This window comes from Equus caballus, chromosome 2, assembly GCF_041296265.1.
Source record: "Equus caballus isolate H_3958 breed thoroughbred chromosome 2, TB-T2T, whole genome shotgun sequence".
Taxonomy (NCBI): domain Eukaryota; kingdom Metazoa; phylum Chordata; class Mammalia; order Perissodactyla; family Equidae; genus Equus; species Equus caballus.
The window spans coordinates 114,520,108-114,533,484 of record NC_091685.1 but is presented as its reverse complement, the minus strand read 5'-3'; the positions used below and the strand labels follow the sequence as shown (position 1 = coordinate 114,533,484).

The 13,377-nt window shown below is 40.9% G+C and overlaps 1 protein-coding gene across 4 annotated transcripts in view; it reads right to left on the bottom strand.

Moving 5' to 3' along the window:
- Positions 1-13,377, bottom strand: part of SEC24D (SEC24 homolog D, COPII coat complex component) — a 101,741-nt gene that overhangs the window by 74,535 nt on the left and 13,829 nt on the right. For all 4 annotated transcript variants that reach the window (XM_070259702.1, XM_023636640.2, XM_001503251.6 and 1 more), the window contains 3 exons: positions 8,207-8,355; positions 6,719-6,994; positions 6,294-6,421 (listed from right to left, as the gene is read on the bottom strand). In XM_070259702.1, coding sequence (XP_070115803.1) covers positions 6,294-6,421; positions 6,719-6,994; positions 8,207-8,355 — 553 coding nt within the window. The remainder of the gene's footprint in view (positions 1-6,293; positions 6,422-6,718; positions 6,995-8,206; positions 8,356-13,377) is intronic.

Below are 13,377 nucleotides of genomic sequence, written 5' to 3'. Positions count from 1 at the left end.
TATTGAACATAGTTCTTGGTCTTCAACTAGACTATATTTCAAAAAGTTTATTTTTAAATTAGCCATTTGCAACTTACCAAGCACTGCCTCCAAAGAACAGTGTCATACGTGGTAATTACATTTCTAAATTAATCCACATTGTGGCTAGAATACTACAGAAAGAGTAAGAAGTATTATAACAGTTCTAGTAATTTTTAAAAATATATTATAGTTTTTTTTATTTGCCTCAAATGCATGCTCTCAAAAAACATGCTTAGGGATTAAACAACACACAGAAATTTCAATGGAGATTTTGTCTGTGACTTGGTACTTAAAGGGTTTCAATTTGAAGACAGTGACTCTTGAGAATGCCTAAGCTACCTCAAAACGTATAGATTTCTTTTTCCCTCAGAAGATGTGCCAGTAGAATTACTTTCACCATTATCTGCTGTACATAGAGTATTCTCGGTTCATAAAACAGAATCGGGAAAGAGAAAAAAAGAATGATTCTCTTGAGATAAATGAGCAAGAAGAGTAAGGGAGAAATGAGGTAAGAAGGTGTGTGCACATCTAAGGTGGGCTGCTTGAGGCAGAACTGTTCGAACGTTGGGTGGTGAGAGAAAGTGGGGACCAGGAAGCGCTCAGCTTCTGCAGATACAGAAAGAGAGTGAGGAAGAGTTTTGATGGAGACACTAGTTTCCTCACCTTCAAAACGTGGACGATACCACCAACAAAAAGGGTTGTTGTCAGCACTTAGCTCGGACTGGCAGGTAACAGGAGTTCAATAAGCATGACTTTACATCTTTCTTTCCAGAAAGAAGAATTTATTTAGTTAGCACAAGCATGTTGCTTGGGTAATAGGAACATAAACGGGTACCAACTGGCATTGCTATTTCATTACTTTTATGACAAAAAATAATACTAGACTGATTTGTATGTATGTATTTTAAGGGTCTTGGATGAATTACAGAAATACTGCTTATTGCTTTTGCTGTTAACACTCATTCATTCATTGAACAAAGATGTGAATGCATACTATGTACCAGGCCCTGTTCTAGGAGCTGGAGACACAGAAGTGAACATAACCAAGTTCTCAGCCTCGTGGAGCTGACACTGTAGTACGGAAGACAGGCAATAAATAAACAAATGTACAAGTCAGATACATGCTATGTCAGGGAGTAATCAGTGCTGTGAGTATGGAGTGATATGGATACGGCCGCCAAGGAGATTGGGGATGAGCAATGAAGACACGAAGGAAATGAAGAAATGAGCCATGCCCTGCATACAGCCAGGGGAAGAGATTCTAGGCAGAAGAAAGATCAAGTGCAAAGACCCTGAGGCAGGAGTATGCTTGGCATGTTTGAGGAATAACAAGGAGGCTAGTGTGGCTGAAGTGATGGAGAAGACGGGTAAGAGACCAGGTCAGAGAAGTTTGTGTGTGCGCAGCAGGAGGCATGGGGGAGCCAGGGGTGGCAGATACGCAGGGTCTTGCAGCCCACTGTAAGAACTTTGGTTTTTAACTCCAGGACTACTGGAGGGTTTTGTTCTGAGCCATGACATGATCTGACTGAGAATTTCAGTGGATCATCCTGGCTGTTGTGTGCAGACAGGAAGGGCAGGCAGACCAGTCAGGAGACCCTTACAACAATCCGGGTGGATAGACAGTAAAGGCTTGGATCAGGACGAACTCATAGAGCAGGACCAGGACCAACAGAATGAGCTAAAGGACCAAACGTGAGATGTGCAAGAAAGAGAGAAGCAAGGAAGACTCCAAGTTGTTTGGGCTGAGGGACTGGAAGAATGGGGCTGGAATCTGGATTTCAGGGAAAACGTCTTGATGAGGAACATCTGCATTCTCATTTAAAGCCATGAGAATGGATGGGATCACTTAAAGCAACACTTCCTAGTGAGCCTAAGAATCATCCAGAGAGCTCGTTAAAACACAGAGTCCAGGGCCCTACCCTAGAGATTCTGACTCATAGGTCTGGGGTGGAGCCTGAGAACAAGAATTTCTAATAAGCTGCCAGCTGATGTTGATGGTGCCTTCCTGGGAGCACACTCTGAGTACTGTTGACCTAGAGAGTAAATGTGGATGGAGAGGGGGACAGGTCCAAAGATTAAGCTTTGGGACACTTTTAACACTAGGAAGTCAGAGAGGTGAGGTAAAGCCAACAAAGGAAACAAGAAAGAGCCACCAGTGAGGTAAGCAGAGATGTAAATGAGTGGTGGTGTCTCAGAAACCAGACGAAAAAGTGTTTCAAGGAGGATGGAATGAACAGATGTGTCAAATCGCTGCTGCTGTGTCGAGACACATGAGATCTGAGAATTGACCACTAGATTTGGTAATCGGAGGTCACTGGAAACCGGGACAAGCATGGTATTGGTGGGGTCGTGGTGACAAGATCTAAACTGAAATAGGTTCAGGAGGGAAATGGAGGAGATGAGCTGAAGACACTTGGTATAGGCAACTCTTTCGGTGATTTCTTGCTATAAAAGATAGCCAATAAATGGGGAGGAAACTGGATAGAGATTTCAAGAAGGGCCAAGGGAGGCTTCTTTGATTAACAATGAGAGGTGCTGAAGGATGTTTATATTCTGATGAGAATGATTTAGCAGAGAAAACTTGAAGTTTATCTTCAAATAAGTATAGATGATGCAGGAGACAGGGGATGTGTGGTTAATTTTATGTGTCAACTTGGCTAGGCCATGGTACCTAGCCTTGGTGGAATAACACCTAGTTTTTGGTCGAATAATAGTCTAGATGTTGCTGGGAAGGTATTTTTAAAAATGTGATTAACACTTGATCAGTCGAGTTTGAGTAAAGCAGATTACCCTCCACAATGTGGGTGGGCCTCATCCAATCATTTGAAGCCCTTAAGAGAAAAAGACTGAGGGACCCTGGAGGAAGAGGGTGTTCAGATGCCTTTGAACTTGAGCTGCAAAATGAACTCTTTTCCATGTCTCTAGCCTGCTGGCCTGCCCTGCAGATTTCAGACTTGCCAGTCCCCACAACTGAGTGAGCCAATTCCTTAAGATATCTCTTTCTATATAGATATACATCCTACTGGTTCTGTTTCCTTGGAGAACTTTGACTAATATAGGGGGACATTTGCTGGAGAGTCGTTCTTAGGAGGCCATAAGGACGGGATCTGGGGTACAAGCTTTTAAAAACTCCACCAGTGATTCTTTCGAGCAGCCAGGTTTTAGAATCACATGACTACAAGTTCACCTTAGTTTAGTGGTCATGAACTGGAAATGAGACTAGTCAGCATGGTGTGCATTTTCTCAAGTCACATTCAGCATTTGAGGTGTAGGCATGGAATAAATGTACAGCCGGTTTAACAACAAATGGGATTCTTCTAGACGAATTCAGTAGAGGGAGAGGGGCAAGGAAGTTTGAGAGTAGAGGATGTAAGAGACATTTATCATCATGGATCACATAATCTAAGCTGCATAAGAGAACTGAAAAGATGAAGGCAATGTGAGTCAGAGATAAAGTGGTAGGTTGTAAGTCTTGGTGGGTGAATTATTGTTGGAGTTTGAGTCCTAAAGGGAATGAGCTAAAGAGACAGGAGGCAGTGGTTGGAGAACAGGATGCTTTCAACCAAGATTTTGAAGGTGTACCATAATTGGTAATGACAGGATCTATGGTAGGACTATGGACAACTAAGGTGGGGTAAATGAAAAGCACATTGGAAGCAAAGATCAAGAATTGAGAGGCAGGGAATGAAAGCTTTTATGGATGGAGAGTAAAATAGCCAATAATTGTAACAGAAATAGTACTGGAGAGATTAACAGTGAACTTGGGGCTAAAAACTTCAGAGAATGATGCAGAATGACCCAGAGAGTCTGCTGATGCTATACACAAGCCGAGAAACAAGAAATAAAAATGAACTCAATGTGCCACAATACAATCATGTGCCACATAATGACATTTTGCTCGACAGACCACATATATGAGATTAGTACCATACAGCCTAGGTGTGTAGTAGGCTATACCATCTAGGTTTGCGTTAAGTGCATTCTATGATGTTTGCACAACGATGAAATCGCCTAACGACCCATTCTCAGAACATATCCCCATCACTAAATGACACATCACTGTATACGATATTTCTTTACCTAGAACAATGAAATAATATTAAACCATGAAAGTAACGGCTGGTAACATGATTATCAATCAAGGCACTAAGAGTTATTAAAACTTAATTTCTAACATGTTATAGAATGAGACTTTATCACAAATCTTCAAGTTTATATTCAAATAAATATAGAATAAGTGGTAAATTACAAAAATAGCCAAAATCCTCCACCCCTCCTTGTATCTGTGCCCCTTCTAAGCACTTTGCAGCTCCTCCCATCGAGAGGCAGAATATATTTTTCTACCCCTTGACTCTGGGGTGGTCTTGTGACTTGCTTTGGCTATGAAAATGTCATGGAAGTGGCAATGTGCCAGTTCCAAAACAAGACCTCAACAGGCCTTGCATATTCCTACTGTCCCTTTTGGATATCTTCCATTGCCAAGTGAACAAACCCAGGCTAGCCTGCTTGGTGACATAGCTCAATCATCTCCAACTAACAGATGGGTCCCAAATACCAGACACATGAACAACACTATCTGTAGTGGGCTCAACTGTGGTCCCCCAACCCCTGAAAATATATCCATGTCCTAATCTTGGAAACCTGTGACTCTCACCTCATACAGCAAAAGAATTGATTAAATTAAGGATCTTGAGAGAAGGTGCTTATCTTGAATTATCTGGGTGGGGCCTAGATGGAATCACCAGTAACTTTATAAAAGTGAGGCAGAGGGAGTTTTGAGACGGATGTCCAGAGAAGACACAGAGAAGAGGAAGAGGCAATGTGATGACAGAGGCAGAGATGGGAATGATGTGGCCACAAGCCAAGGAATGCTTGGAGCCCCCAGAAGCTAGAAGAGAAAGGAATGGATTCTCCCACAGAGCCTCTAGAGGGAGCACAGCCCTGCCAACTCACTGATTTCAGACTTCCAGCCTCTAGACCTGTAAGAGAATCAGCTTCGTTGTTTTAAGTCACCCAGTTTGTGGTAATTTGTTACAGCAGCCACAGCGAACTCATACACCATCCTAGACCACTCAGCCTCCAGCTAAAACTCCAGCTGATGGCAGACGCATCAGCAAGCCTGGCCCATATCGGTTGAGCCTGGCCTAGATTAGGAGAACCGCCCAGGGAACCTACTAACACAGGAGCCCTAATAAATAGCGGTTGTAAGTTACTAAGTTTGGTGGTGGTTTGTTACACAGCAAGGGTTAGCTAATGCAGCCGCTCTTTGTGCTCCTCAGTCTATCTAACTTTTTCTACTCATGTTGATAGAACGACTTCAAAGACCAAAGTTAACTGTGTCAATTTCATGATTATTCCAAAAGTACTCAACATCCTGCTCATTGCCACAAGACCTGAAGTTTCTCCTGAAGGAGGACTATACATCCCTGTCCCATTGACATCAGGCTTTGTCATAGGACTTGTTTTGGCCAAGGGCACATGAGTGGCTGTGACATGCACCATAGCTGAGTGGAAACTTTACCAGCTATTGCACCTTTCGGTCAGTTCTCTTCTTTTTTCCCCTTTCTCATGAGAATAACATGACCCCATTATGGAGTGCCCCTTCACCCAGGACTCTGGAATGACAAGGGCACGTAGAGCTGTACTTAAAGCCAAATTGCAACTGCTGCAGCCTACATGTAACCTAAGAGATAAATAAATCTTTGTGGCCGTGAGTAAAGCTGGGGACTGTTATGCAGAATAAGCTAATAAAAGCTGATGGATACAGTTACTAAAGAGTAATCCTCCAAAGAAAGTTCCTTGGGTGGAGATGAATTAAGTTATAGCTCTAATTTTATATAAAACAATTTTTTGCTTTTTTAATATGCAAAATGTAAAATGCTTTGTACTTTCACTCTCTATGGGCCTCTTACCCTTATTGAAAAAGGTCCTTTAGTTATTTAAAATAGCATGTTTACATACTCTTCCTACGAACTACTCATTTAAACATCAATAAATACTGCCAATATAATCATCAATAGATACTACCAAGTTTATATGATACCAAAAAAAATAGACATAGGCTGTTTCTCTCATGGAGACCCCAGCAGGCCCTAACCCATCCTCCCTGCCACCACAAGACACAGACAGAAGGAAGCCTTCTCTATGTGACGGGTGTTGTGCTTCAACAATAAAGGACAGGAGAGATGCTTACACACTGAAGAGTTTCTGAGAACAATGAATGAAGAATGGTCCTTTATGAGGGAGACTGAGAGAGTGAGAAGAGCACTTACTGGACTGGGGATAGAGTCAGGATCCAGCTTCTTCTGGGGCTGGGGTGGACCGGCCATCTGTGCAGGACCTCCGGGGAAGCCCCCTGGGTAGGAAAGCTGTGCGCCTGCCATCTGGGGGCCATAGTTGGCTGCGTGGAAAAAATTTAAAAAGAAATGACCATAACCTCCAACCCCAGATGTAGGACTCACTGATATCATCATGCTGTTCAGTCAAGCACGCTACATTTCTGATCTCTTTAAATAAGGCAAGGTATTAGGTGTGAACATCTATGATTCCCCTTTTCTTTGCACTTGCCACACTATTCAAAAACTATCCTTCCTTAAAAGTAAGTGACAGATGCCTAGTAATATAGGAACAAAGCTGATTTCCAGTGAAGTATACTCCTAGGAAACCCACACCTGCCTCTGAGTCCTGCCCGCCTTACCCTGCTGTGGAGGATATCCAGCGCCCAGGTTCTGTCCTGGAAGAGGCGGGGGCTGGTACTGGGCATTCGGAGGAGCAGGCCCGGGGAGCCCGTCCTGCCTGTGCGTTGACGGAGGCAAGGGGGAGGCGCCAGGGCCGTTGAGTGCGGTGGGCGGTGGTGGGAGAACCTGAGATCCAGGCTGCAAAACGGATGGCTGTGGAGGTCGTGGAGGACCCTGGAACGATGGTGCTGACAGAGGGCCTGGGGGCCCCTGGCTGGGGGGAGCCATGCCTGGACCTGTGCGAGAAAGAAGACCAGCCCACCTAAACACCACATTTCTCAACTCTCCAACTTCTACAAAGTACACAACAGGGACGCTCGCTTTCCGGATACGACGCAAGAAGGAGCAAGAAGGCACCCTTACAAACTGCTTTTTTTGCCATGAGATCACAAATGCTATTTGGGGCATTTTAACTGGACAATTTAAAAAGAGTAAAAGCAATATTTACAATTATAGGGAGAAAATTAGTAGGATAAATTTTAACTCAGTTGTATTAACTTTACATGATTACATGCTATTAATTAAGGAATTGTAACTGGAACAATGGAAAATCATATAGAAGAATATTTTATTGCATAACAAGCATCATTCAGATAACTTACACATTCAATAAATTATTTGCAGATACGGTCCATAAATGTACAAGGATTTTGGAACTAGGTACAAATAACCAGGGAGAAGGGATGGACCTCTAACATGCTTTCCAATCATCATGGAAATAGTTGTAAAACCAGATTATTTTTTCCTTACTCATTACATGAAATTACGTGGCTGCTTGGAGACATATCCATTTTGAAATCAGTAAAAGACAGAGAATATTCTGGGGATTTTTCACTGATACTTCTAAAAAACTAACTTTCAGTAATGGAAACATTGTTCATCAAGACAAATGGCTGACTACACTGTTCCTTCGGTGGAGGTTCCTATGGCTTCTGTATCACACAGCCTTTCTATTGATGTCAATCTCAGCACCGTAACTCTTTTCCCCTCCTGTTATTCTTTCTGCCTCAGGACATCTGAGCTTCCATTCTTCCCATGATCTAAAGACAGAATTACACTGCGCTGTGAAACAATGAGTATCATATTTTTATTTTAGGGCCCCATCATAAACAACACAAGGTTAAAACTACCCTCATATTTCTTAAAATAATTTAACTGTTCTAATGTTTATTTGTGAAGTCAGCATTTTTTTGTTTTTTACTGTTCTAGTATTGACTGTAAGGTATTCTGAGAGTCCTTCAATTAACCTGAAGTAAATGGCAGCATGATCAGGAAAAACAATTAATTACAGCCATACATAATACAGATGATTTATATAAAAATGTCCAAAAAACTATTTCAATGTCGTGTGCCAGAGTTACGTGTATTTTGAAAATGAAGAAAACCTTTCTCATTAAGAATATTCATGACACAAGGCAGTCAATGAACACTAATAATGAGACTGTTACCATAGCTGTTGACGTGCATAGCATTGAGCTGACTGCCCAGCTGGGTGACGGATGAAGTGGACACAGGACTTGGGTAAGACGATTGTGTAGAGGGTGAATACGGTGCGTAGGAGGGTGCCGCACTGTGGGCAGGTGGAGGACCTGGAAATCTAAGAGAGAAAAAGCTGGTTAAATAATATCATAGAGTTTGATATGCAAATAACATACAACAAATGTCAGCCACTCGTAAGATTAAATAAGTCCATCTAGTGGGCACCAGGCAAATGACTGCTATCATATGCTAAGTCTTTAATTAATGTGGATGTGAGCTCTAAATGAACCATGTAGCATCATCCCTATCTATGCTCACAGGCTGAACATGTCAAGATACTTAGAGAAAAAAAAAATTCCTAGTGTAAACACAGAGCCAGCTTTGGAAATCAATTTGAGAAGCTGAGCCCACCACAGAGTTAATGATCAATAGAACAGAAACCAAGAAAATTCAAATGGTTGGTGGTTGTAGCTTTATGACTATTCTCCTTATAGCCTACCCAGCCTTTGAAAACAAAATTTCACTTGCACTATAACTTCAGTGAGCAGGACACTGCCTACGAAATAGTACTTGAAAAGGAGCAACCAAGTAAAAAGTTTTGAAATTGCTCATTTTCTTCAATCTAATAATTTCGTCATGTTTTACCTTTGACGTATTTTGAACTTATTGTATGTTTATTTTTCCTTGTTTTCCATGAAGCAGTGACCACCATCTGATGAGCATTCCTATTATGGTTAATCTGCCAAATGAGGGTAAAGTTTTCCCTTAAGAGTCACATTATGACTTCTTATCAATTTTAAATTTTACATAAAAATTAAATTTTCCCAGCCGGACACCCTGATTTCAATTTCTCTGTAAACTGGAAATGATTTTCCCAGTGGCCCACACTCTTGTCTTCCATCCTTCACTGCCACAGAGAGGTCAGGAGCAGAGCCTGAGAGGCCAGGGGCCTCCTAAAGTCCCACAACTCATTTGTGACAAAACTGGAACCAGCCTTTCCCCAGGTCTTAATTGAGTACACTTTCCAAAACATCACACTAATATTCTCTTGTCATTTTTCTCTATAGATCTTAAGTTGAATAGTTACTATAAACAAAACTTAAAATTTATCTTCAAACCATTACTCTGTATGGTATTAAGCATATTTCAGAATGATGATATCCTAAACTTTGAGTTAAACGGATGAATGACCAAAACGCTTTTTCTATGTAAGTGTATAAGCTATCCTATGGCAGAAACTTGGTTTTAAAGGGTTATAAAGTTAGAATGGATAGTGTTTTAACTCAAAAAATATTGCTAAGCAAAGCTGTCAATTTTTTCTCCTGTCAAAAATGGAAAAAAGACCAATGCAGTTAGACTGAGCATCCTTTGATTTAAATAATTTTGGGGGAGAAAAACTGAATAAAGACAGAAAATTATAAAAGTTAACTTTTGGGGCTGGCCCAGTGGTGTAGTGGTTCAGTCTGTGCACTCTGCTTCGGCAGCCTGGGGCTCAGCAGTTCAGACCCTGGGCGCAGACCTACACACCATTCATCAAGCCATGCTGAGGTGGCTTCCACATAGAAGAACTAGAATGACTACAACTAAGATATACAGCTATGTACTGGCTGGGGCTGGCCCCGTGGCACAGCGGTTAAGTTCGGACATTCTGTTTCAGCATCCCAGGGTTCGTTGGTTTGGATTCCGGGTGCGGACATGGCACCGCTTGGCAAGTCATGCTGTGGTAGGCATCCCACATATAAAGTAGAGGAAGATGGGCATGGATGTGAGCTCAGGGCCAGTCTTCCTCAGCAAAAAGAGGAGGATTGGCAGCAGATCTTAGCTCAGGGCTAATCTTCCTCAAAAAAAAAAAACAAAAAACAAAACAAAACAAAAAACTATGTACTGAGACTTTGGGGAGAATAAAAAAAAGAGGAAGATTGGCAGCAGATGTTCGCTCAGGGCCAATCTTCCACACCAAAACAACAAAACAAGTTAACTTCCACGGTAAAAGGTTTCTTTATATCTCTAATCTATTAATGACACTTAGGGGTGAAAAAGGTGGGGCAAAATATAACTCTAGGCTTACTTGACACATTTAAAATAGATTGTGCTCACTTAGAAATGATTTCAAGAATTGTGTTAAATATATGCTTTGTAAACCCATTGTTTCATAAAAAGATATTTCTTTTTTTCAAGAAATGATACTTTTTGTCTTTTTAAAAAACTCAGTCATGGGGGGTAGATATATGGAATAATTCCACACAGGCAGACTGTACATGCTCTGTAAGAATATATTTGTGGTGCAGCGTGAAACACGGTTACAGGGTTTGGATCTGATGAGCAGGAACTGGAAATGACTGGTTAAATGGGGGGAGGCGTGTTATTCAATTGTTTGAGTTAAAAATTCCCAAAAAGATGTTCATAGATATTTCACAAATGTTAATACTATTTTTAAAATATAAAATTGTATGAATTATTTATTACATAGTATAAATAGGATGAAATATGTTTCAAATACAAGTAGCCTCAAGTATCATTTTTTTAACTTCACAAAAGGTTAAAGATTTAAAATATATAATGAGAGAATGTACAATCATTAGCCATTACTCTTTGACTCATAAATGCCTACTTCTCATTCATTGCTTAATATATGTCCTGGGGTTAGGCTTCAGAAAGTCACAAATAAATTTTTCTTTTTTCTGACCAACTTAAATGTTGTCAATCAGACTTGAATTTTAAAAGCAATTTTATCAACTTAAAAATAAAATGGTATTAAAGGGCTAACACAAACTCTCATACCCATAAGGGAAAACAGATTAACAGAACATTTTAAACATACAAAGGGGTTTAATATTTTTCAATTTCATGACTTTACTAAATTAGTTTATCCAAGGTCATACAGCCTGTGAGTGTCGGAGCTTAGGTAAGAATCCAGGTCCTAGGACCTCCTGGCCTGGAGACCAGGTGTGTGACCACGGGCAAGCCACCGAACCTCCACAGCTCTCAGCTTTCAAACAGTAAAAATGAGCCAAAGGAATGGACCGATCCCTTTCTCTGCTATAAATATAACGTGGTTAAAATTAGGAATCATATAGACAAATATTTCTTATGTTGATTACCTCATTTAACCTGTTTCTGGGCCGAGAAGCACTCAATTGTATATTTTAATTTACTGCTTCACTGAATGTCAGAAAAGGGCAGATTCACCATCAAAAAGAACAGTCAATAAAGAATTACTACCAGAGGACTAATAAAACATGAAAATTGAGCCTCAGTTTAATCCTAACCCTCTGCAGAGCTGACTCAGTTGTCTGTGGCCTGCTCAACCTCAAACACTTCTCGTTTCAAGTTTGCCACAAACTGCTCAAGAAGTGGGCTGCATGCTGAAGTTTGTTAGAATGTGCAGATAAGGTGCCAAAATATTCAAGAGTTGATTGAAACAAAATCTGGATTTTTAAATACAAAGTCCAAAGAGAAAACAAAAGCTGTGCCAAACCATATCACTGCTTTCCACAAACAAAAAGTTAGAGAAAACAACTACTTCTCTTATTTTTCTTGCTCCCTCCTTTTCCATTACAACCAATTTCTTACCCAGGAGATCACACCCATCAGCCTGATTTCAGGAAGATGAGTCTACTATTAGCCCCCAATTCATCATTTCTCAGTCAAAATAGGTTGCTTACAATTGACTAAATGACTTTTCCTCTTATAATTAAAAAATGGATTTTTAAGTTGTACATTTTATTTAGTAGTTACCCAGCCAGTAACCCTCTGAAGATAACTTTCATACCATTTATGAGTTTAACGTAAACTTAATATAAATATATTAAACTAAATGTAAGTTTAAATAAAAGTTTAAGTAAAGTTTAACAAAGTTTGATCTTGCCTCAGCCAAGATCAAAAGGACACATGACTAGGATTGATTTTTAAATTTTTTTTTTTTTTTGAGGAAGATTAGCCCTGAGCTAACATCTGCTGCCAATCCTCCTCTTTTTGCTGAGGAAGCCTGGCCCTGAGCTAACATCCGTGCCCATCTTCCTCTACTTTATATGTGGGACGCCTGCCACAGCATGGCTTGCCAAGTGGTGCCATGTCTGCACCTGGGATCCGAACCAGTGAACCCCAGGCCGCCGAAGCAGAACGTGTGAACTTAACCACTGCGCCACCAGGCTGGCCCCTGAATTTTAAATTTTATGAAATATTACCTTTGAAATAATAACATTTTAAAAATAAAAATTATACATTTTAAATTTAAGTCAATATAATGACTCCAAATCATATCTTGTTTTCATTCAACAGTTTAGATCCAGTAAAAATTAAGAGACTTCTTTGATGAGTCTCCTAAGCACAGACAACTCCAGTGAAGTGCCATAATCATCAAAGAAAGGGCGTGTGGGCCATCTGTGCTCTCTGACAACCCTGGCATCAGACGGGTATGATTTCACCTGTCTAATCACGGTGCCCTTTGCCCTTGCATTGAACTATATACACAGAAGTACGTGCCAGGAGGGCAAGGCAGCACAGTAATCTGAATACTAGACTTTTCCCTGACTTTTCCGTTTTTTAACCCCATTTCCAACCTTCAATTCATGGTTCAAGTTGACTCAAGTGAATAGTGGAGGAGAGGGGGAAAAATCTGTCAGTGTTTCCCTGGAAATCACACTAAAAGCAGATTCCTAAATTGAGCTGCCATGAGGAGCTGGTAGGTAGGACAAGCTACAGACATCAGACTTTCTATATCCAGTGGAAACGGCATTGATAACAGGTAACACGGACTGAGCCCTTCACGGGTGCTGTGCACTGTGCAAGGTTCTGTGCACGTCTTGATCATCAACATCCTCATAACCACATTATTATTGTTACACTCGTGAGGAGGAAACCAAGACACATGGAGGTGACTTGTTCAGCTAGCGACTGCCTGAGCCAAGAGTAGCAAAGCTGTCCTGACTCCACAGTCTGCGCTCTTCTTCAGACGCTGTGCTGAGCTCACAACCACACAGCCAGGGTCTGTCTGATGGCAAAGTCTGTGATCTGTTTACTCCTAAGCAGCCTAACTCGAGTGAAACAAATGGAAAGAACCAAAAAGATCAATCCAATCTAGGCTAATACCAGTGACCAAAGCTTTTCTCAACTTCAAAGCAGCTGTTCAATCTTTGCA